The sequence below is a fragment of the Stegostoma tigrinum genome, chromosome 26 (genome assembly GCF_030684315.1).
Source record: "Stegostoma tigrinum isolate sSteTig4 chromosome 26, sSteTig4.hap1, whole genome shotgun sequence".
NCBI classification, from domain to species: Eukaryota; Metazoa; Chordata; class Chondrichthyes; order Orectolobiformes; family Stegostomatidae; genus Stegostoma; species Stegostoma tigrinum.
Genome location: NC_081379.1, coordinates 24,458,326 through 24,483,974, shown reverse-complemented (window position 1 = coordinate 24,483,974; position 25,649 = coordinate 24,458,326). Strand labels below are relative to the sequence as shown.

Genomic DNA, 25,649 nt, shown 5'->3' with positions numbered 1-25,649 from the left:
ATATCAAATGATTAGATTGTTTCTTACTGGTGATTGTCATAGCCCAGCACTTATGTGGCATAAGTATTACTTGTACTTGTCAGCCCAAGCCTGGATATTATCTAGATCTTGTATTTGACCATGGACTGCTTTAGTATCTGAGAAATTGCGAATTGTGCTGAACATTGTGCAATCATTGGTGAACATCCCCAATTCAGACCTTATAATGGAGGGAAGGCCGTTGATGAAGGAGTTGAAGATAGCTGGGCCTAAGACACTGCCCTAAGGAACTTCCGCAGAAATGTCCTGGAGTTGAGATGACTGAACTCCAACAATCACGACCATCTTTCTATGCGTCATCTTCCTATGCTGCTTGATAAGCACTGTTGATGACACCTTCCATTGCTCTACTGATTATCAAGAATAGATTGTTGGGGTGGTAATTGACCAGGTTGGATTTGTCCTGCTTTTTATGTACAGGACATACCTGGGCAATTTTCTGCATTGTCGGGTAGATGTCAGTGTTGTAACTGCACTGGAACAGCTTGGCTAGGCACGTGGCACGTTCTGGATCACAAGTCTTCTGTAAAATTGCCAGAATGTTATTAATGCCCGTTGTCTCCAATCATTAACACAGTATCTATTGTTTCCAACCATTTCTTGATATCATGCGGAGTGAATCGAATTGGCTGATGACTGGTATCTGTAATGCTGAGGACCACTAGAGGATGCTGAGATAGATCGTTCATTCTCAACACTTCTAGCTGAAGATTGCTGTGAAAGCTTTAGCAATATCTTTTTCACTGATGTGCTAGACACTTCTATCATTGAGGATGGACATATTTGTGGAACTACCTTTCCAATGAGTTGTTTGATCATCCACCACCATTCACGACTGGATATAGTAGGACTGCAGACCTTAGATCTGATCCATTGATTGTAGGATTGCTTAGCTCTGTCTATCACTTGCTGCTCATGCTGTATGGGATACGAGTAGTCCTGTTTGGTGACTTCACCAGATTGACACCTTGTCTTCTGATATGCTTGATGCTGCTCCTGTCATGCCCTCCTGCACTCTTCATTGAACCAGGATTGATCACCTGGCTTGATGGTAATGGTTGAGCAGAGGATATGCCAGGCCATGAAGTTACAGATTGTGCTGGAGTACAATTCTGCTGCTGTTGATGGCCCACTGCACCTCACGGATTCCTAGTCTTGAGTTGCTTGATCTGTTCGAAGTCTGTCCCATTTAGCATGCTGATAGTACTTTAATACGATGGAGGTTATTCTCAATGTGAAAGCAGAACTTCGACTCCTCAAGGACTGTGCGGTGGTCACTCTTACCAATACGGTCATAGACAGATGCATCTGCAGTTGTAAGGATGAGGTCAGGTATGTTTGTTTTACCCCTTGTTAGTTCCGTCACCATCTGCTGCAGACCCAATCTAGTATCTTTGACCTTCAGGACTCAACCAGCTCTATCAGTAGTGCTGCTGCCAAGCCTCTCTTGATAGTGGACAATGAAATACCCCACCCAGAGTACATTTTGTGCCCTTGTCATCCTCAGTACTTTCTCTAAGTGTTGCCCAATATGGAAGTGGACTGATTCAACAGCTGAGGGAGGATGGTACATGGTAATCAACATGTCACAAGACTTCTTGGGGTCCAGACACACTGTTGAGAACTCCCAGGGCAACTCACTCCCGACTGTAAATCGCTGTGCTGCCACCTGTCCTGGGTTCTGTTGGACATATCTGGGGATGATGGTAGTGGTGTCTGGGACATTATCTGTAAGGTATGATTCTATGAGTATGACTATGCCAGGCTGTTGCTTGACTAGTCTGTGAGACAGCTCTCCCGATTTTAGCATCAGCCCCCAGATGTTGGTAAAGGGGTCTTTGCAAGGTCTACAGGGCTGTCTCTGCTGTTGTGTTTTTGGTGCCAGATGGTCCAGTTTCATTTCTTTGAGACTTTGTAGCCACTGGTATGGCTGAATGGCTTGCTAGGCCATTTCAGAAGGCAATTGAGAGACAACCACGTTGTTGTGAGTCTGGTGTCACATGTAGGCCAGATTAGATGAGGATGGCAAATTTCCTTCTCTGAAAGACATTAGTGAATCAGATGGACTTTTCCAACAATTGGCAATGATTTCATGGTCAGCAATAAATTCTTAATTCCAGATTTTTATTTGGCCATGGCGGAATTTGAACCTGAGCTCCCAGAACATTGTTAAATTTCTGGATTAGTAGTCTCATGATAATACCACTAGGGTATCACCTCCACCGGGTTTTGGGCAGTCTGCTCCAAAGTCAATAAAGTAAACAGCTTGTGAGGCCTTGGGTTTTTTTTAAATTTTGGAACAATAGAAGCAGCTTGTTTGGGTAGGGCCAAGCTTCCACAGAACCAGGAATTTTCATTTTAGTTTTTTCAATGGCAGTTGCTGGGATCTTGAAGGTAGGTTTGAAAGCTGCAGTCTATCTCTCCCTGCTACTCTCTTTCTCAGAGTTTTTTCTTAATTTTTTTTCCTCCTGGGCTACCAGCTTTGCATGTGAGTCAATTTATTTACTGAATTTGCCTTTGCCAATGGTGTCTTTATGGAGTATTACATTATTGGAACAATTACTGTTTAGTAGTAAACTAATCTATTTTTCTGTTAAGTTTTCCAGTAAAGTTATTCCAATTTCTTTCTATTGCTGTATTTTAACAGTAGTGTATGAACAAAGTATATTTTGCTTCAAGACATAGATTGGCCAATCAAATTACGTACAGAATGCAATGCCTGGCACTTGCCTTTAAAGTAAGAGCACGTTAGGATCCAGACTATCCTCTTAATATATTTTTCAGGTGTTTGATCTGGTCCATAACATTTCTCAATGAAATATATATCTCGCTCTTCAACTTAGCTTCTGCATTAACTCACCATTAACAATGCCATGGAGAATCATTAATTAATACATCCTGTGATGTTGATTCTGTGAGTTGTTAAATTAATATTGCTAGCTATCAAATGCTGCACTTGGAACTTGAATGAAGGATGGTTCATTTAAGTATTGGTATTACATGCATATTGTAATTTATGGCAAGATCTCTGTGGTTTTGTGCAACTGTCTTGAAAAATAGATAAATTCATCTTATCCTGGTTCAACATAGATGTGAATAGTTTTAGTTTGTATGAGAAATATTTTCCTTATGGCAATCTACAACTGTAAGGTTATCACATTGTACCATAGCGCGATAAAATATCAGTTTTCTTAGTAATTCTCCGTGTTATCACTTCACATTGTGAAAGAATAGTGCAATGTCGATAAAGATGGTCTCTGTATTGGTGAACAATTTTTTTTATTAATAGCCATGTGGTGTGCGTTACCAGAAGACTAGATGACATTTGAGTAAAAGGTGTGTGCACCAGAAGGGAAGAGCTACAAAAAGCAGGAGAAAGAAAATTACTTAAAAATAAGTGATCATCACTTTCTCACTGTGGTGAAAGTGCATAGATGAGTAGCACAAACTGCTTTCCACTATAAGGCTGTAAGAACTGAACTATTCTCGGTGTAAAAATGCTTGTTTATTTGCAAAGATAATTCTCTAGGAAACAATCTCTAAAAGAAAATGTATCTTCACATCTTCATATGGAAGCATTTTAAATCTGTAAGTATGAAAAATTCAAATTATATTGCACACTTTGAAGCAGTCACCAGCACTAAAATTACTCTCCAAACTTAAGGAAAAGAAATGATTTGTCCTGTCAAAATTTAGGTCTGATACTCAACTATTCTATTTGAGGACTGAGCCTATATTTCAGCATTGTTATGTAATGGTTTGCAATTCCAGTTGAATGATGAGCAAAAGCAATACAATGATTATTAATTCATCAATTATTTAATTTTTATTTAGGGAGCAATACAATCGAAATATCCTTGAGCAAGAAAATCTAGGAAAGGTGAGTCTCTTTCTGTGCAATGGGCTATGTAAAGAAAAATATTGTACTCTATCTCAGCTAACTCATTGCTTTCTGGCAGACAAGTAAGGATCCAGCCAGCTGTCCAGAAATCTTGGCACAGCCATATCAGAGAGAAAACTTTGTAGCTGTTGTCATCGGTAACTAATCACTTGAGAAGAGGCAACACCAGCAGTTGTGAATTCAAATATGAACTGCAGCAACAGGGCATGTCATTTATAACAACAGCACATTCTTTTTTTAAATAGTTGCAATAGAAACTTGTGCAGTAGTGATAAATAAATAGTCATTCGTTCATGTTAACTTAAATCTCAAAATCTGTTTTTCATCAGGATTTAAGAATGCTAATTTGTAACAAGCAGCTAGACTGAGCTGTATTTGTTTAGGGTGGCATGTGATTATTCCCAGATGATTTTGATGCTGACGCAGATTCGCATGCACTTGGACCTGGGACTAAGGTTTCTTCAATTTCTCGCTCATTTCACTTTTCCCATGTATGGTTGGAAACTAGATTATTTGAGTTTCCTAAAATAATTTGGCCGCCCACTGAGAATCTGAAATTGTGATCAGCATTAGTAGAAGTTCCTTTAAAATTAAATGGGAAAGTAAAATAGCATTACCTACTTCATAATTCTGTTTTGGATTTTCTTTTAACTTACTTGACTCTAATTTTATCAAACAGAAACAAAGAAGATAGGAGCAGGAAGAGGTCATTCGGCCCTTCAAGCGTGCTCCGCCATTCATCACAATCATGGCTGATCGCCCAATTCAATAGCCTAATCCTGCTTTTTCCCCATAACCTTTGATCCCATTCACCCCCCAAGTGCGATACCTAGCTGCCTCTTGAATACATTCAATGTTTTGGCAACAACTACTTCCTGCGGTAATGAATTCCACAGGCTCACCATTCTTAGGGTGAAGAAATGTCACCTCATCTCTGTCCTAAATGGTGTATGCTGAATCCTCAGACTGTGACCCCTGGTTCTGGACACAACCACCATCTGAAACAATCTCCGTGCATCTACCCTGTCTAGTCCTGTTAGAATTTTATAAGTTCAATGAGATTCCCCCACATTGGTCTGAACTCCAGCAAAAACAATCCTAACTTAGTCAATCTCTCCTCATACATCAGTCTCGCCATCCCTGGCATCAGCCTGGTAAACCTTTGCTGCACTCCCTCAGGAACAAGAGTATCCTTCCTCTGAAAAAGAGACCAAAACTTCACACAATATTCTAGGTGTGGCCTCACCTAAGCCCTGTATAATTGCATCAACACATCCCTGCTCCTGTATTCAAAACCTCTAACAATGAAGGCCAACATACCATTTGCCTTGTTTACCACCTGCTGCACTTGCATGCTTCCCTTCAGCAATTGGTGCACAAGGACGCCCAGGTCTCGCTGCACATTTCTGTCTCCCAATTTTCAGCCATATAGGTAGTAATCTGTCTTTTTTATCTTCCAAAGTGAATAACCTCACATTTATCCAAATTATACTGCATCTGCCATTGATTTGCCTACTCACCCAACCTGTCCAGATCATGCTGAAGGATCTCTGCATCCTCATCACAGTTAACCCTCCCACCCAACTTGGTATCGTCTGCAAACGTGGAGATGATACATTTTGTTCCCTCTTCCAAATTACTGATATATATATTGTGAATAGCAGGGCTCCCAGCACTAAATAACAGATTCTCTGTAAAGCTTGCCAACTGCATGAAATGACAAAATCAAACTTCCCATAAATCTACTGGGAACAAAGAGCAAAAGGTGATTTTGAACAATGGAGTAGCTCATCTACAACCAATGCATTTAGAGGCTGTTGCTATATTTACTTGTGTTATTGAACCAACATACAGTGGTGAATTTTTTTAAATATGTTTAGAGTTTTGTTGAACAGTTATCTTCTGCATGGTTTTATGCCCATATCCATACATTTGGGTTCAAGACAGACTGGTTGTGGTGAAGGCAAAGTCAAGAACTGTCTTCAGGCTTGAGGTTCTTTATAACATTGTTTATTCAATATTAAGATGAAATACTACAATACATGATATTCAGAGACATACCAGGCTCTAATTTTACTATTAATTTATTGACAATCTCCTTTGCATCCTCTTTTACCTAATGCTAGTCGGTCTACCCAACGTGCCTCTCTGCATGTGTTTCTAGCATTCACAAGGCTAGAAATGAGCTTTTACCTGGCTCTCCATGTTATTCTCTATTTCTCCCTTAACTCACACTTCACTACTTATGCCAAGTGAAGAGCAGCTCTGTGACATAATCCCAAGTTTGCTTCTTAAAGACCTTACACAGCACCTCTCCCCAAGCTACTTTCTACACCATAAAATCATTTTATTAACATACATATGAACTTTCTGGATTATTTATTTTCACATGATTTTACTGTACGCTTTTCTTCCTTCTTTCTCCCACACTTCCCCAACTCTTTTATCTGTATCAGTAGATAGATGACGAAAGTCTGTGACAAAGTTTTGAAACAATTGAGATAAGATTGCTGAATTTTTTCCTCTGGCTTCTCTTAGATCAGCAGTGCTTGCTGAAGGGTCTTGCATTGATATAACTACAAGAATGTATTGGGAAGTTAGAATATTTCTTCTCAGCCACTAGCATCAAAATCGGTCATGGTGCTAATTCTATGATAAAAGAGTGATATTGTTCATCCATAGTGTTAGAACTCAAACTAACTTCATTTTTTTCCCAATTTGGTTTAGAGCAGTGAAAATGTGAACTCGTAGCTAAAGTTCTGGACTGTGAGCAGCAACTTGTTTTTAAAAATAAGATAACAAATGTAATGATATTTGTTTGAAGCCTAGCCATATGTTTATTTGTGGGTTGATTCTTATTAAAAGTATCCTATAGACACCTCAACTCTGGAGAGGCATTATGCTCAAACACATAGCAGATGCTTGCATGGTAACAGGGGCCCTATAGGGAGACAACCAGGCTCACGAAGAGAAACCAGAGTTTGAACTGATTTTTGAAGTGTGTTTAGGTCAGAAGGATTTTGTCTTCCACAGCTACAGGATGAACGTTTGATTGTTTTTTATCTTGGATTCTCCAGCATTTGCAGTTCCCATTATCTCTGATACGTTTGATTGTTCCCTTGTTATCCTCTTAATATCAATTTATTAGAATTTCAGAGAATAGAATTTTAGATATAACAATTAAATTAATATTCCTTGGAAACTACTGCAAACTAACTGCATGCATCAGTGTTTTCCAAAACCAAACAACGTGTAATCCCACATGCTTGTGATGTTCTAGATCATGAAGTGTGCTTAAATGAACTGGTCAGCTACTTTTTTTCTTGATTTGTCTCTTAACTGTGACTGTTTACTGTCTGTCTTTGTGACAATGGGGATGAAGAATCAAAGAAAATTGGGTCTAAATTATAGATGTTAATTAGATTAGCTTATTGTTTAATTTTGCTCTGTTAAAGCTACAATATTATTAATACATTGTTAAATCTTACATTTAAGCTATACCCCTAGTTTCTGGTATCAGTCTGGTACTAGTTATTCAAAAAGTCTGATTAGGAACAATTGGGATCAAATTTGAGGGCCTTAGAAGGTTTTAATTTTACTGTGTTGCATGTACAGAGTTAAGGAGGCTGATTTGATTTGACCATCTATCTCTGTGTTGTAACAATAGGTAGTTGTTCTCCATAAGTTACTTTTCAGTGTTGACTTGTTCTTCAAGGTTCTGTTTGAAGGCATGAATATATGTGTGTTGGCTTGAAACTAGATATGTTCTTTAGAAAATAGCGCACTTTCAAGAAATTACCTTTTCTCCTTCAATGAATCTATTGTTGGTGTAAGACTGGAATGGTTTGTCTTTATTGATATGTGGTTTTAGAACTGTACTTGTGACAAGAAACAGTAACATTTGATTGTTTAGGATTTTGCTTTGATATTATCATATACGATATATTTTTCTACAGAGAGGTCTGCCTCTGGTTGAAACCTCCATTATGCTTTAAGTAGCAAATGTTTTGCACTAAATGGGACTTATCGTATAATGCTTCTTGAACAATTTCCTAGACTTTTTATCCACTGTTATTTGGACTGCTGAATCTCGAATTAGATCCTTTTGAATTAATTTGTTATTGATTTGTTCAAGATTTGTCCAATTACAACATTCCTGTCAAAAATGAATTTTTGTTGTAAGTTTCCGTCATTGCATGCTTTAAATAGCAAATGCATATAATTAATTTGGCCATCAACAGGCTATCCTGGGAGGTGCTATCTGCTATTGAAGCATTATCTGCCAATGTCCTATTTGTTCTTGAATTGAAATATTAATCAAAAGCTGTTAGGAGATTGTCACATGTAATTTGTTTCCCACTGTTGTCTGTGTAACACATGATCAGATGTTCTTCCCATATGATAGAGACATATGCTAACATGTTCAGCACATGATTTGGTGTCCAATCCTGAAGCTGTTCAAAATCTTAAGAATTTATTAATTCCACATTTGCCAATTTGCTGTACATTTGCACATGGATCTGCTAACTCAAATTTTTCTCACAGATCAATACAGATGTTGCATTCACTGATTGTTGATAGGCTCTTGAAGTTGTTGATTATTTTGTTGATCTGGATGATCATTACTAGGATTTTGATCTCTTTGTAGGATATTATTTTGTTGCCTTGTACTCTTCGTTCATTTACATTGTTGTTGAAGCTGTATTATGGTGATGATTGTCACAGTACTAAACCTGAAAACTGTTAAAAGTTTTGCTGTTCTAAATGCTGTTTTCAACATAGCATTTGACTTTTCCTTATCAATGTAATGCCTTCATGAAGATAGATGCCTTTTCCAAGATGACTGAAGAACGGCATGGTGGCTCAGTGGTTAGTACTGCTGCCTCACAGTGCCAATAACCTGGGTTCAATTCCACCTTCAGGAGGAATTTGTCTGTGTGGAGTTTGCACGCTCTCCCTGTATCTGCATGGGTTTCCTCTGGGTGCTCTGGTTTCCTCCCAAAGTCCAAAGATGTGCATTTGGACATTAGGTGGATTGGCCATGCTAAATTGCCCATAGTGTTTAGAGATGTGTAGATTAGGTTGGTTTTTGGGGGATGGGTCTGGGTGGGATATTTGAGGGTCGGTGTTGACTTGTTGGGCCGAAGGGCCTGTTTCCACACATAGGAATTCCACACTGAATTTGAAAAATCTGTAGATAGAAATATTCTCAAAATAGTACCATTCAATAAGATTCTTTGATTTTTTGATGATATCAAAGATGGCTGCTGCAATGTCGCTCAGCTGTGATGTCATTTACACCAGTTTTATTTTGTGTCCGAAGTGTTTTCGTGTCAAATGTTTACACTGTTTGACGCTCTGCTTGCTTGTTGTAATTTCTGATTCACTTTAGTGATTAAAATTGATAAAACTTCATAGGAGCTGAATAAAAATGGTGTTACTTGTTCAAACTGTCAAAATAACGAGCGTTTAACTAATTTAACTGGTAGGGTTCCGAAACACTGAAATTGAATAAATCGGTCTGACTTTAAGACTGATTCTGAAGAATTGACTTAACTTGCTTGCAAACAATTGTTTGAAAAAGTTACTTCTTGATTTCTTCTCTTCCAATTATATTAAGTCTTTTTTTATCTTCGCTTCTGCCATGATTTTCAAGGCAGCTGATCCTGTCACTACCACCATCTTTCGTTGGTTTTAGGTCCACAACCATGAGATTGCATTCAAGACAGACTGCTTGAAAGGCAGGCAAAGTCAAGATCTTGCTTCATAGTTTATTAGTTTGTTAACTATTAAGACAAATTACTACAACACATGGTATTCAGATAAAGCAAGGTCTAATCTTACTACTAAAAAGACTATTTCATAAAGTACTGTCTAAAACTTGTCAGTTTATTTCACATGTTCCTCCTCACATTTCTAATATTCACGTGGCCATACTTCAGACTTCTGCCTACCTCTCCATATATTTCTCTCTTTCACCCTTAATGTCAATACACCCTTCACGGTGAGGACCAGTTCCATGAAATCATTGAAAGTTGTCCCAGGATCTTAAAGAATGTGTGCAGCAAGTTTAAGCTATTGACAACTTGCCAACTCAAAGGAGTGGCCTGAAATAGCACCTCTATTTATCTCCCAGTTTCTTTGGTGAGAGCAGGGTCACAGCATTACTTATAGTTTATCTGTAATCTACACTTTGTAAACAAATGAAATATATAAATTTACAATTCAGTAGCATGTTTCATTGTTGAGCACATCTTGAGTTTACTTGAAAGAAAGACTCTGCCACTCGATTTATGATGAATTTGTAACCATTGACAAAGGCAACATGTCACCTGTGGTAACTGCAACCCACTGCATGATCCTATCATTAACTGAACTTTTTTAAAACATTAAAAGTCATGTACTGTGTTTCCATTCATACAATTGGCACCTTTTTTTTCTATTATTAGAAATTACAGCAGTATGTGGACACCAAGAAACATTTCTTTGCACATATATTTGGTGACTACATGTGGAATTCTGCCATGCAGTTTGATTGGACAATAGGGTAATGTCTATGTATTCATATGACCAAAAAAAATTCAAGGCTAACACTCAAGTGCAGTAATGAGGGGCATTAATTTCATAAATTTTTCTCCAGTGAGTAAAGGTGAATATTTAGGTTGGAACATGAAGAAATGTTTGGATAATCAAAATAAATCTCTTTGAGCTTATAAAGGCAAAATCTGTACTTTAACCTTACACAAACCCAATGTTGGTGGGAAATCATATTGAGTATCGCTCGCTCATTTGCACAGTAAAGCGCCATTTGTAATGCACCTTAGCGCCACCTTCAAAAGATCATTCTCTACTGCAAAGGTAACATTCACATGTCCAAGTGATAATGGGAACTGCAGATGCTGGAGAATCCAAGATAATGAAATGTGAGGCTGGATGAACACAGCAGGCCCAGAGGCATCTCAGGAGCACAAAAGCTGATGTTTCGGGCCTAGACCCTTCAACAGAGAGCGGGATGGGGTGAGGGTTCTGGAATAAATAGGGAGAGAGGGGGAGGCGGACCGAAGATGGAGAGAAAACAAGATAGGTGGAGGGGAGAGTATAGGTGGGGAGGTAGGGAGGGGATAGGTCAGTCCAGGGAAGACGGACAGGTCAAGGAGGTGGTGTGAGGTTAGTAGGTAGGAGATGGAGGTGTGGCTTGGGGTGGGAGGAAGGGATGGGTGAGAGGAAGAACAGGTTAGGGAGGCAGAGACAGGTTGGACTGGTTTTGGGATGCAGTGCGTGGAGGGGAAAAGCTGCGCTGGTTGTGTGGTGCAGTGGGGGGAGGGGACGAACTGGGCTGGTTTTGGGATGCGGTGGGGGAAGAGGAGATTTTGAAGCTGGTGAAGTCCACATTGATACCATTGGGCTGCAGGGTTCCCAAGCGGAATATGAGTTGCTGTTCCTGCAACCTTTGGGTGGCATCATTGTGGCACTGCAGGAGGCCCATGATGGACATGTCATTTAAAGAATGGGAGGGGGAGTGGAAATGGTTTGCGACTGGGAGGTGCAGTTGTTTATTGCGAACCGAGCGGAGGTGTTCTGCAAAGCGGTCCCCAAGCCTCCGCTTGGTTTCCCCAATGTAGAGGAAGCCACACCGGGTACAGTGGATGCAGTATACCACATTGGCAGATGTGCAGGTGAACCTCTGCTTAATGTGGAAAGTCATCTTGGGGCCTGGGATAGGGGTGAGGGAGGAGGTGTGGGGGCAAGTGTAGCATTTCCTGCGGTTGCAGGGGAAGGTGCCGGGTGTGGTGGGGTTGGAGGGCAGTGTGGAGCGAGCAAGGGAGTCACGGAGAGAGTGGTCTCTCCGGAAAGCAGACAGGGGTGGGGATGGAAAAATGTCTTGGGTGGTGGGGTCGGATTGTAGATGGCGCAAGTGTCGGAGGATGATGCATTGTATCCGGAGGTTGGTGGGGTGGTGTGTGAGAACGAGGGGTATCCTCTTAGGGCGGTTATGGCGGGGGCGGGGTGTGAGGGATGTGTTGCGGGAAATACGGGAGACGCGGTCAAGGGCGTTCTCGACCACTGTGGGGGGAAAGTTGCGGCCTTGAAGAACTTGGACATCTGGGATGTGCGGGAGTGGAATGCCTCATCGTGGGAGCAGATGCGGCGGAGGCGGAGGAATTGGGAATAGGGGATGGAATTTTTGCACGAGGGTGGGTGGGAGGAGGTGTATTCTAGGTAGCTGTGGGAGTCGGTGGGCTTGAAATGGACATCAGTTACAAGCTGGTTGCCTGAGATGGAGACTGAGAGGTCCAGGAAGGTGAGGGATGTGCTGGAGATGGCCCAGGTGAACTGAAGGTTGGGGTGGAAGGTGTTGGTGAAGTGGATGAACTGTTCGAGCTCCTCTGGGGAGCAAGAGGCAGCGCCAATATGGTCATCAATGTAACGGAGGAAGAGGTGGGGTTTGGGGCCTGTGTAGGTGCGGAAGAGGGACTGTTCCACGTAACCTACAAAGAGGCAGGCATAGCTGAGGCCCATGTGGGTGCCCATGGCCACCCCCTTAAGTCTGTAGGAAGTGGGAGAACATCAGTTATCCACGTGGTCTCTTGTAGTGAGTTTTCCAAATGTTAAATTACATATGCAATAATTTCATATGCAAACTAAATTAATGCAAAGCCTTTCTTCTGAGCACAGTTTTTTTTCAGTTACATTTCTAGCTTGGAAATCTATTTTAATGTTGTTAACCAAATGAACAGTGCATGGTGTTTTTTCAAATACACATAGACACAGATGATTTGGTGACAATGGCTCTATTATCACTATTATCAGATCAGCGATCTGATGATAAGCATTTCTCACTGGGGGACAAGGTGAAATGCATATATTTTTAATTCCTTATAAACCAAGAATCTACAAACTTCACAGAAATTCACTCTGTGCCTTACAAATTAGGATTAGTCTTTTAAATGAGATGAATTTGAGGCCATTGTGTTCACACAGAAAAGAAACTATGGTGAAAAAGGAGGAACATGTCAAGAAACCAAAGATAGCTCAAGGAGGTGCAAAAAGCAGCACAGTAAAACAGTTGATAACTGAAAACAAAACCTAGGGAAAAGCAAGAGATAATCGGAACTGCAGATGCTGGACAATCTGAGATAACAAAGTGTGGAGCTGGATGAACACAGCAGGCGAAGCAGCATCTTAGGAGCACAAAAGCTGACATTTCGGGTCTAGACCCTTCATCAGAAAAGGGGGATGGGGAGAGGGTTCTGAAATAAATAGGGAGAGAGGGGGAGGCGGATCGAAGGTGAATCAAGAGAGTTGCAGTGGGAGACAGTTCTCCTGAGGTTTGTCCGGAGGCAGGAGTGTAACTTCTAGAAGGGTCTAGGCCTGAAACGTCAGCTTTTGTGCTCCTGAGATGCTGCTTGGCCTGCTGTGCTCATCCAGCTCCACACTTTGTTATCAAGGGAAAAGCAAGATTTAGACCAAAAAATGCAAAGAAATTAAAATGGGAAATAGATTATGGTTTGAAAATGTTGAACTTAATGTTCAGTCCAGAAGGCCGTGAAATGCCTACCTGTACTTGAAAGATGTGCTATTCCTCCAGCTCTAGTGTTGAAACTTATTAGAACACTGCACTAGGCTGAGGACCAAGATGTTAGCCTGTGAGCAAAATAAAGAAGTAAAATGGCAAGCCACTAGAAGCACAGTGTTATGCTTCGATTCCAAAAGGACGGATGCGTAAGATAACTGCAGATGCTGTTTGATGCTAGTTGCAGCAAAATCCGTCCCATTTTGTTTTAGTTCGAATCCTCCATGAGTACACAAAATGACATGTTCAATGACACAACAGTAAGAAAATTACAAATTTTATATACAGAATTATACCTTTGCTTAAATGACAATTGAAACTAGAAATTAAACTATTTTGAGATGTGATTACAGCAACTTGGCTGCTTTCTTTTAGTTTAGAGTTAATTTATTTGTTTTTATTTGTCTGAAATCTTTTTCTTTTCTTCACATTCTAACACAATAGCAAAATTCAAATGGCCACTACAAAGATAAGGATTGACAAGAAAACTCCAAAATAACAGCATTTGAATCCATGTAGCTAGAAATCTTGTGCGATTATAAAGATTTAAGAGATTTTAAAACTATTTTCAACACTTCCTGGATTGCATGTCTTGGATTCTGGGCATTAAATTGCATACAAATTCCTCAGCTTTTATGATTAAAAACTGTTTATAAGAAGTGCAGATATGTTTAGCAATTACTTCCTGGCAAAAATAATTCATTGCATGTTCTACTGAGTCTTGGGAAATATGCTTGGCAGCTGTTAATCAGAACCAAGAATTGCAGGAATGCATCCTATATTTGAACAGATATGTCTACTCAAATCGCACAGTCAGAATAGTTGAAAGCTATTCTCAGAGTTTAGCAATAAAGGTGCTAACTGGTGTTGGGACTTCCCAAAGAATTAGCAAGTACAATTTTCAAAGGGGAAAGCATCCATAATTAATACCTGTAGCATGTAAGACTTAGCTGAAAATTATTTGTGCATTTTAATGTAGATACTAGTTATGAATATAGTTAACCCTTGTAACATCTTGGTTAATTTTATGTTCAAACAAGATTAGGATACATGATCCATTTAATCTGCTTAAAAAGAACTTCTGCAGAATGTACCATGTTTGAAATTAATCGTCATTTCAAATAAGTTGATTGGTTCTAAATCTTTCAAAATGTTAAAATTAGCATTTAGTTAAAACTCAGCAATTTTATATGTGTAAAAGAAAATAAGAAAATTAGCTTTTAAGTGTTAACTTGGAAGGTGAAAAGCAATGAATGTTGAAGCTAGGAAACAATGGTTATTATCAACATCAAGGACTTTTCATCTGATGTACATCATGATTTAGAAGGAGCTGAACATCCCTTTGATACCAAACAAATCAAATTTGAGAGGAAGGTATATTGCAGCCACTTTCATTTACATACATCTTCATTTGCAACATGTGGGCGATAGAATATGGAAGCAATGCCAAAGATCCAAACAATAGCTTGATCAAATTTTAAGGAGGACCTCAAACAACGTTGAAAAGGCCGAGTAGTTTCAGGAGAGAATCCCAGAGTCTGTTCTGTCTGCTGGTAGTGGTGTTGCATATCACTCAGTCAGAGTTGCTGTGGCAACATTAATTTTACATGTACATTGTGGTTTGGTGCTACGTACTTCGGCTCTTAAGACCTAAGGCAGGACCCCAACCTTGAGCTGCTAGTTAAGGGGCCGGAATTCACATGACCTGCTTGTTGAATTCTGTTGGTAGTAATTTTTCTGATGTGTGCCACAATTATATCTACATGCACTTTCAGGTTGGGACTAAAAAGCATAAAAACCAAAGATTAAATCCATTACTACCTGACCTGTAGTTCCATCAAGGTTCATTTACTTAACAATCTATTACTAATTCCATTTGCATGATGGACATTGACAATGAAACATACCAAAGCCCCAAAAAAGCAAGCATGTTGAGTGTCAAACTTGAAAGGCGATTAGGTGAGTTGAAATTAAATTTCACTTATTGAACAAAGATTCTCTTTGCCTTTTTGTATACTCAGAGAGAGGTGAACAACTGAAACCCAAAGCTGTTGTCATAATTTGCCTTACTTATTAGGCCCATTGAAGATATTGTAGGAATGTTGGACTATATGTAGATTGCAGTCTTTTGTGATGTTTCTCAGTGCAGCATTGGACCTGTGGACTTTGTTTAATTCAGAAACATTGAGGGAATGCCCAAGTACATTTGTGGGAGAATTAAGTTGGCCGGGATGAAGTATTTCTGGTTACAAGGCCAATAATTTTTTTCTGATATTGGGACAAATGTTTTGATTTACTTTGGAACTTATGGAGACACAAAGATTGACAAATTTACAAGGTTTAAAACAGTACTATTTATTAGGTAAATTCTTTACTGAATTCATTCAGTACAAGGTTGAAAGAATAGAGACCTCCATATTTTTACTGAAGAAAATTATCTGTTGGCAAAGAGGCAAAACTTCCTTCATTTAATAAAGCAGCAAAAAACAAAGCTGTTTGTCTCATTGAACTACTATATCTTCAGGTATCTAATTTTGCTGTATTCTGCAGCGATTTTCAAAAATTGCCCAAAGTTAGAGATAGTTAGAGTGGAACATTATCTGGATAGATTAAAACACTACAACAATGCATGTAATCTAATTATAAAAGATATATAGGTCATTCCACTGGGTGGTTAATGTTTTGCATTACTTAAGAACTGGGAAAAATTAATTGCAAAATTAAGTCAACCTGTTTTCAGACCAGAAAGTTGGCATGGAACACATTCCACTTCAAAAGTTCATGGATTCAAATTCATAAGTGCAATCTGACTCTTTAAAAAAACTGTACATTAAAGTCCCTGTGCAATTGATTTAAATGTATTTTCACTAAAGGGTCAGTGACACTGCAGTCATGATGCTCCTGGATTTATGTAAACAGCACACTAGATGGTAGGTTAGAATGAGAAAAGTGTAGCTGTTCCCAGAATTAGCTGAGATTGATGGGTGGGAGGAAGATTTGAACTAAGTGTGTGGTAAGTTTGAGTAATGGTTTCTGCAGGCAGGGGTTTTTTTTGAAGTGTGTTTCTTTTCTTAAAATTAGCATTGATAGCACTGATGTTGCATCTGGTTGCCTGAGGTAGTGGGACAACTGAGAGATTTCCCTTTGTGCTCCCACCAATAGTGGTGTATGCATCTGGAATTGTCGCTGCAGACTCTGTTGCATTTTATACATTATTATTTCATGCCTTTTTAATAAAGAGCCTCGTAGATTAAACACCTCTTTGTCAATCATTTAAGAAAGAAAAATGCTAAAATTCATTGACAACAAGGTGTAGAGCTGGATGAACACTGCAGGCCAAGCAGCATCAGAGGAGCAGGAAAGCTGACGTTTCGGGTCTAGACCCTTCTTCATAAATTTTTGAAGAAGTGTCTGGACCTGAAACGTCAGCTTCCAGCTCCTCTGATGCTGCCTGGCCTGTTGTGTACATCCAGTTCTACACCTTGTCTCACATTCTCCAGCATCGGCAGTACCTGCTATCACTGCTAAAATTCATTGTTGTCTTTTGAGACTGTCATGATGAAAGGTGCATAACAGAAAGTGCCAAGGATACATTAGACTTGATCTGATTCCCTCCAGGGACAAGCATGCGCATTCAAATTGCTGTAACTTGTTCATAGCCCAGTTAACTAGATAAGAATTTAGTGTTCTGTTTGCAATCAGTTTTATAGCGGGTACATTCACTAGATCCTTTTGTACATGATATACACTTCCTGATTAAGATTATTTGATTGAGACTGGTTTCTGTTTGCAAATAAAACAGAGCAAATGCATTATGACTATATTAGATAACATCCTGTAGGCATGTTCACACATTCCTTTAAGATCCAATTTACTTTCCTATGTCTGAAAAAAGTAGTTAACAAATATATGTATCTTAGTTCACTTGGGTAAGAACAATATACCTTTATTAATGATAATTAATAAATGTTTTAATGGCAGCTGTATGCTCATAAATGTATTATCAAATGATCATTTTTCATTCAGTAGGCTTGACTTTCTGGAGAGAAATTACATTGTAAAAATTTGAAGTTACTGATCAGACATAGACAGCAAGGTTTAGGTCAACTAAAGAGCCAGAAATGTTTAATCAAGTAACCTAGTGCTGATTCTTACCTCATGATTGGAGTTTAAATCCTCGCTGTTTATTGAAGTTCACCTGTTTTTCCTCTGATTACTGCTATTTGTCCACCTTGGTGCTGTCTCCTAGAAAGGAAAGCTGATTGGAGGCATCATCCACTTTGTGTCCATACAAGTGGATTAACAATCATGCAACACGTGTAATTAGCTAGCAAAATTTGACACCTTGCCATATAATGTGATATTAGAGCAGTTGTTTTCATAAGTTTTAAAGGAGAGAGAAGTTTAGGGACAGAATTCCAGATCTTAAGGCCCTCACAATAGTGACTTGATTCAGTGAGGAAAATCGGGGAAATGCAAGGGTCCAGAATTATAAGAACACAAAGTTTTGAATGTGGGTTTCAGCAGCAATTGAGCTGAGCTAAGTACAAAGATGGGAATGTTACACAGGCAGAATTAAGCATTTGGTAATGGAGGGGATATGAGATCAGAAGCTCCACTTAGGAACAAATAGGACAAAATATCTACCAATCAAAATCGAGAACATTGACTATTCTTAGGCAACCTATATAAAGGCAAGCACCAGAGGAATCGCCCACCTACGCACTGATGATGTCTTCTCGACTGGAGACAAAACGTTTGCAACTCATTTGCCAAGCTCGGCGAACAAACCAACAGCCAACCAATTTATCCGAGCTACCAATATTTCACAACATCTCTAAGGACATAATGATTTGGAAATGTGAAAATATTCCAACACTAGGCCTTAAATTGAAGAAGGTCATGCTAAAAGCTGAGGAAATCATAAAACCTTTTGAATAATTCCGGTAAATAATTTCAGAATATTTTAATAGCTCATTTAAAGAGAATCACTAGCAATGATTCTTTTGCCATAAATGTTTCAAACAATATCTTACAGAAAAATGAAAGCAGCTTGTAAAATCTGGAATCTGTGGATCCAATTTAGAAAGAAGCACAAAGGGCATAAGGTATGACTCAACCTGTCACATCTGCTTATTGCCCTGTGCTGACTCCAAGGCCTTGTATCTTCCTCTTCTTCAAGTAATAATTTACTTTTCTCTTAGATGAGTGAATGGTCTTTGTCTCAGCCATTCCCAGTAGCAAAACATTCTAGATCCTCTGAGCAAAAAAATTTATTTAATAAACTCTGTCCTTTTTCAGTGATATTTGTTATGTAAGGAACCCGCCAGCTTCTCCATAAATGGATAAAATAGACTTTTTCTATTTATTCAGTCTTCAAATTTTTCATAATTATTTAAACATTTGTTGAAATCACTCTAAGCATTCTTTGGTCCAGTGAAATAATCCCAGTATTTCAGGTCTGTTCTTGTAGCTATAGATTCCCATCCTGGTGAGTCTGTTACCATTAGCAGATTCTAAGACTGTGTACCTTGGTCCAAATTGTACATGTATAATGAAGGAACATAAAATTGTGCTATCTCTGAACCCCCTGCATTGTCACAGGCCAAATAACGCCTAATTTTTCTTAACGGTTAATGTTAACGGTTTGGCAAGCAATATTCTGCCCTACTTCACACGCCATATGCTGCAACTTTTCTGAGAAACGGCGCGTGAAATATTCGTCTTAGAGGCCGTTTCTACTATTATTTACCTTTGCAATTGGTTACTTCAAATACCAATCAAATAAATTTGTCAAATTCAACTAATTTTTAAAAATCTATGCTGGCATTGATTGGCTCATGCATTAAATTTATCTTAAACTACTTAACATTAGTATAACTGGTTTATAGTTGGTAAATTTGTTCTTCTCTCCCTTTTTGAACAAGTTGTTACATTACAATTTTTTTGGTCTAGTGGCACAATTTGCATTTGTAAGAAGAATTGAAAAATTGTGATGACAGCTTGTTATCCCCTCAGATTTCTTTCAGAAGCCTGGGAAAGCATGTCATCAGGGTCTAGTGATTTAAGCATCTTCAGTTTTTTTTATTCTCAAAGATATTTTTCTACTTTTAGGTGTAACTATTATTCCATATCTACCTCTAATACAAATGTATTTTTACTCCTAATAACACTATTATCTTTTCCTATCCTTTCTTGAATTTAATGTGTAATTGTTAAATTTCAACATTTTAATTTTATTTTAACAGCAATTATTTGTGTCATTTCATTTCTCAGATCAAATTAAACAATGTTTTTTTGAATTAGAAACATGAATCTTAAAACCAGTGCTGAATGCTTGCAAAAGTATTCAATCCTTTAAATGCTCTCTATCCTTTAAACATATTATCTTTATTCTAAAATAAAACAAAGAACATCCGGAACAAAAACTGAAATTGCTGGAGGAACTCAGCAGGTCTGGCAGCAACTGTGGAAAGAGCTCTGTTCTGGAGAGCCACTGGTCCTGAAACATTAACTCTGCTTTCTCTCCACAGATTTTCCAGACCTGCTGAGTTTCTCCAGCAATTTCTATTTTTTGTTGTCTTTCTTCTAACTGTTCTGTTAAGATTAAAATTGTCCAGTTGTTGCCACATATTTATCTTAGCTGTCCACAAATCACATACTCATCTCATCTCACACCCGAATTATACCAATTTCCTTCCGATTTTGTTGTCCAATTTGACTTTGTCATAATACAACCTCCTTAAATTATCCTTGCGTTATGCACTAACATTACCAACTTATCTAGAATGGGACATCAGACAGCACAGGAATAGCAAATCTGAGAGAGTAGATGATGAGATAGAACTGGGTGATGTCACCAAAGGGCAGCATATAGATGAAAAATAGGAGGCCAAATCATTTGGAGAGCTCCAAAGGTGGTAATGCAGATGTGCAAGGTAAGGCTATTGCAGCAGATTCTCCAGATAGGTAAGAGTAGAATCGAGCAAAGCCAGTACTGTTTAACTACTCAACAGAGGAGAGATGGAGAAGAATAGTGTGATTCACTGTTTCAGTAGTTATTGACAAGTCAGAATGGAAAAGAAAGAAAATGTCCCTTATTCATAGTAAAGAGGATTTTTCTTTGTGTCATTGATTAGTTCAAGTGTTGTGGCAGGAGAGAAAGTGGAAATAAATTTCCTATCAGGTAAATGCTCATCTTGTAAGTGAGCTGGAACAGCTTGATTGGAGAGTGCTTTGTACTTTAAATTTGTTTTACTAAGTGAGTGGCTTAATAGACCATTTCAAAGGTTATTAACAGCAGTCACATAATCTGTGAAGCCTGATAGAATGGATGATAGGTTTTCTTCCTTGCAGAGCATTAGTGAAGAGTTTTTAGTTTTGTGACAACACGGAAGCTTTCCTGTGCATTTTTCCATAAAGGCAATATCATGTAAATGGTGTTTAAATCAAATTTAAAATATCATTCTGCTAAAAATTGTGTTGCAAACAAGTGGAGACAGGTGCACAGAGGTAGGTGGTTACATGTATGTTATTTAAACTTGAATAATTTGCCTTAAAATAGAAAGGTATTAACTTTATTAATTGCTTCACCAGTGTCATTGGTATACGTGCATGAAATATAAACTTAAATATTGCCTTATGATGTTTAACCCCCTTCAGAGGAAATTGCTTTTGGACAATTTCCTGTTTTGAGCAAATTTTGGGTAAATCATTTAGAACAACTATGTTTTCATTTCAAATCTTATTTATTCCTGAAGGAACTGGTTCTGAAGATAATGCCCAGTGCTTAATGTAGACAATATTTCATTGGCACATTTAAACTGAGGCAGTTCTAGTATGCATAATCTTGTGCCATCAACTAATGTGGTAACAGTTCACTTTAGTACGTTACTTGTTTAGAGACTGAAAGGTTTCCACTCAAAAAAAATGTAAAATTAAAAAGCATAATGCAAAATTTAGAATGTCTGAATCCTTGTGATAACCAGGACCAACAAAGTTATGTGGTGAGATTTAATTATAGGAGCTAATTACTGCATAGGTGAATGGATACTAATAAAAATGTCTTTCAACCAATTAAAGCTTGCCACCTGGCCCCAGATTGATCAATCAGTAGTAAAATTGTGCAACATACTAGTATATTTATCTATTTTCAGCATAGGGAAGTTGATGGGAAGATGAATGTAGGATATGAATTAATTCAGAATGCCTGAATTAAATTGCAGGATGTTGTCCAGAAAACTAAATAAAACAGTAGCTTAGTGACAGATATAACAGCAATTTATGATATACTAGACAAATAATGAGTAGAATGTGTAAAAAACATCATTATGCTTGTGATTACTACAAATTAATATCTTGTTACCTATTAAGTGAGCAGGCAACATTTTAAAAGAATCCTTTCCAGTTTGTGGTATTATCAAGAGGAAAACAAGGAGGCATGTAGAGGAAACAGGATCGATTTGAGTTTTTCAAAGTGTAATGATGTTTTTTCAAAAAAAAGAACTCTGGAACATGAGTACTCAAACTGGGGTATCCCCAAAGTCATCATTGTGAAATTTTGGGTTTGTCTTGTACATCAGTAAATCTTTCAGAATTAATACTCCATATAGTGAACCCAGCAAGCAAAAATCTATGCTGTGTCCATCTAAATGGGATTAATCATTTATCGCTGTCACTCAGTGCTGTTATGTCAGTAGCTGTGTGACATCACTGTACATTGGTTTCACTCTCTCAGCTGAATGAGGAAGCAATTCAACAGCAAGAGTGGCATTAAATATTACTTAAAATGTGCCAATGGCAATGTGGAAGGAGAGAAACAATAAACAAAGAATTCTTGTTTTTAATGATTAGCCTTTTTGCCAATGAGCAGCATTATTTACTGAACCTCCTTTGAGACCAGCGATATTTTGAAATGCCTTACAGCATCCATCATGTAGTTCTGCTCAAAGATTCAATGGGTCTTACAAAATAGCTTGGATGAGCAAACAAGTTAATGGGTTTTTTAAAAGCTGAAATCAAGTAGCCTCGCTATGCTGCAGGTAAACTCCCAAGTAAACAGCTTGTTTTGGAAGCCTTGGGTCAGGCATTGAGACAGTGTGGCCCGCCCATTGTCGCTAACAGACTGTAACAAATACCTTGACTCGGGGGATTTTGGCGTAAGGGAGGACACTGATGTTGATGCACCTGTCTTACCAGTGGATTTGTAGGATTCTGTACAAGCATTGTCAGCAACATTTCTCAAGGGTTTGGATTATCTGCTATATATTGTCCACGTCTATAACATGTACAGGAGGACTGGTAGCATTGCTGCCCAACAGACCATAAGCTTGAGCTTGGTGTCAGATTTGTGATCTTTGTCATCAACCATTCTGTTCCTCAGATGGGCAAAGGCTGTATCAAAGCAGTGTTTCAATTTATCAGTCTCACCTGTGTGCGATACTTCAGGGGCATAAACGTATGTGAGAAATTGTTGAGCACTTACTGTATATCATACTGTAGTTTGTTTGTGCACAGTAAACATTTGCAATAACCTTACAAATATTATTTTCTTTTCCCCTGTAGAAACTACGTGAGAAGCAGAAAGCTGTGCGGGAGAGCCATGGGCCAAACATGAAGCAGGTTAAAATGTGGCGAGATTTTGAGCAACTGATGGAATGCAAGAAACAGTGCTTTCAAAGACAGCAGAACCAGAATTCTATTGGTCAGGTGATACAGGAAGGAGGAGAAGACAGATTAATCTTGTAAATTATATAAATGGTTCGTCTTATTGTGTATCAAAAACCTAAGATTCTTTGTCTTGAGGTTTTTCAACTATTTTTGAGTTATTCTTGGTTTTAGTTAATATATTCTAAATTTGTAATTAATTGTTTAGTAACATAAATTTTGTATGCAAATAGCACCTACAAAGTCTAATTTGCAACAGCATATTTGACGATCCACTAGCTCTTCTGTAGCAACATTGCGATCCCATGGGATAAATCAGGAATAGAATTTTTTTGTCTTTTTACCAGGGTACTCAGGAGTACTAATTATACCTACTATACATTTTTTTCTATTCCACATTGTCGCTCATCAGCTGAAAAAGAGGAGCAGATGTAAGCAGCTGTGCAACTCAGGCCAACTCAGAAAAAACTATGACCAGAGTGAGTGAAAATAAATGTTAAAGCTAATTCATAGGAAATGCGTAAAACAGCAAAATATTGGAAGTACAAACCTATCTACAGATTTCTTAACTACCTCAAAATATTCTTCACAGATAGTGAAATGCATGATTTTCAAAGTTTCAAATATAAATAAGTCAACTGTATCAGTACCAACAAAATTGCAACCATGGGTTTTCAGTAATATTTGTGTGTTCATGCATTGACTGTTGAGGGTATTATAAGCAAAGCAAGTCCCAGGATTGACTTTTGTGTCATAACCTGAATTGGCTGAATGGCAGTGATGATAACCCTTAGAAATAGCTTTGTTGCTCCCAAGTTAAACAGCAGGAAAAAGTGACAACTGTTCCCTATTCTGATCATCATTGAAAGAGCTTTACACTTGGTCAAAGGTGAACAGAATTACTTTTGGTGGTGTACGAGAACGATTATCAATTCAGTGTTGTACAAGAGAACTGTTAGTGTCTTGATCCTACACTGCTTTCTTGGCAAAGAATTTATGTTCATAGCATGATCAGAATCCTTAGTATGTACATTGCCTTGCAAACTATTCTGAATATTTATAATTACCAATGTTGTAAATGAGCTTAAATTCTATTTGGATACATCAGAATTGATTGGGTTTACTCATCCCCCAAGCAGCTGTATTCAACTTTAGTCTGTCAAAAATGCAAACAATGCTAAAGTTCTAATAATGGTTCTGAAGGTTGTAAGAGCCATGATTTTCTGTGATAATGAAAATGTGGGATTTTGTGTTTTATCAAAATGCAGACTGTAGCAATTGTTAACCAAGTAAAGGCTCAATATATCACCAGTCAGTTCCTTGATATCAGTATTTTTGTTATTAGATTCTTATGATTTGGTATTAAATGTAATGGTCAAAGAGGAGCCAGTTGCCACATCCTTAGCAGCTGAAAATAAGTCAATCAGTTGGGACTGCAGCTTCCTTTTGGAGTAATTTTTAGACTGAGCCTATTATTGAGTGCAGATGTCACTGCCAATTATTCTTCAGATTAAAGAAGTCTCTCAGGAAATATACTGACTCAACATCACTGACTTTGCAGTGATTTGCAATGGAAAATTGACTAAGCCTCAAATCAAACTCCAATATAAATTGTACTTGATAATCTGAAAATTGGGAGATCCCCTCTAATCTCTAATGTTGTCATTTCTGAGTGCATGAAACAGATTAAAGTGACAACAAACTGATGGAATAGTACTCCAGATTCACACTTCCCCAGAAGCACATGGCAATCTTTGCTACCTCTGCTGTCTTTTAAATGTGTTCCTTAAAACTTTGCAAATAAGACTTTTGTGTGGTTCTCCATACAAGATTTAGAAGACCAGTAGATATGACAGTGTAACACCCCACCAATATAAGTCAAAACAGAGAATCTGCAGCTTTGTAGTATTCTGACAGGTTTCATAATAAATGTTTGCAGTTATTTTCATATGTATGCCTGATCTTTCGAATGAGTTATGATTAGGTTAAAAATATCAATATAGTTCTCAGCATGTGAGAGCAGGATGTTAATGCTGTCACCATAAAAATGTGTATAAACATGTATGAAAATAGGTATTTATCAAATGATTTTCGCTGTACTTTCAAAATAAATGATCCATGAATTAAAAGCATATTGTTCCTCATGGAAAGTATGTGCAATAATCTGAGTTAAAATGAGTGGTTTTATTTGCCATATTATCAACATGATTGTGAATAGATCAATTTTTCCAGCATTAATGAAATGATTCAATAGACTAATCTGTTTCTACCACAATGGGCTCAATTTTCATTCTACGATGCAATTCCATTGTTGAGATGAACTGCAAGTCAGGAACTCACGAACATTGACAGGAGGACCCAGAAGGTGATTTTGAAGGAGGTAGCTTGTGTGGTTAAGAAGGACAGGCAGCCTCCCTCCAGAAGCTGGAGGGCTGATTACAATAGGAAACTTGCATAAATCTTCACATA

The 25,649-nt window shown here is 38.1% G+C and overlaps 1 protein-coding gene across 5 annotated transcripts in view; it reads left to right on the top strand.

The window, feature by feature from the left end:
- ift81 (intraflagellar transport 81 homolog) overlaps positions 1-25,303 on the top strand; it is a 111,385-nt gene extending 86,082 nt beyond the window's left edge. For all 5 annotated transcript variants that reach the window (XM_048555812.2, XM_048555811.2, XM_059655033.1 and 2 more), the window contains 2 exons: positions 3,874-3,919; positions 23,079-25,303. In XM_048555812.2, coding sequence (XP_048411769.1) covers positions 3,874-3,919; positions 23,079-23,261 — 229 coding nt within the window. In that variant the 3' untranslated portion in view covers positions 23,262-25,303. The remainder of the gene's footprint in view (positions 1-3,873; positions 3,920-23,078) is intronic.
- The last annotated feature ends 346 nt before the right edge of the window (positions 25,304-25,649 follow it).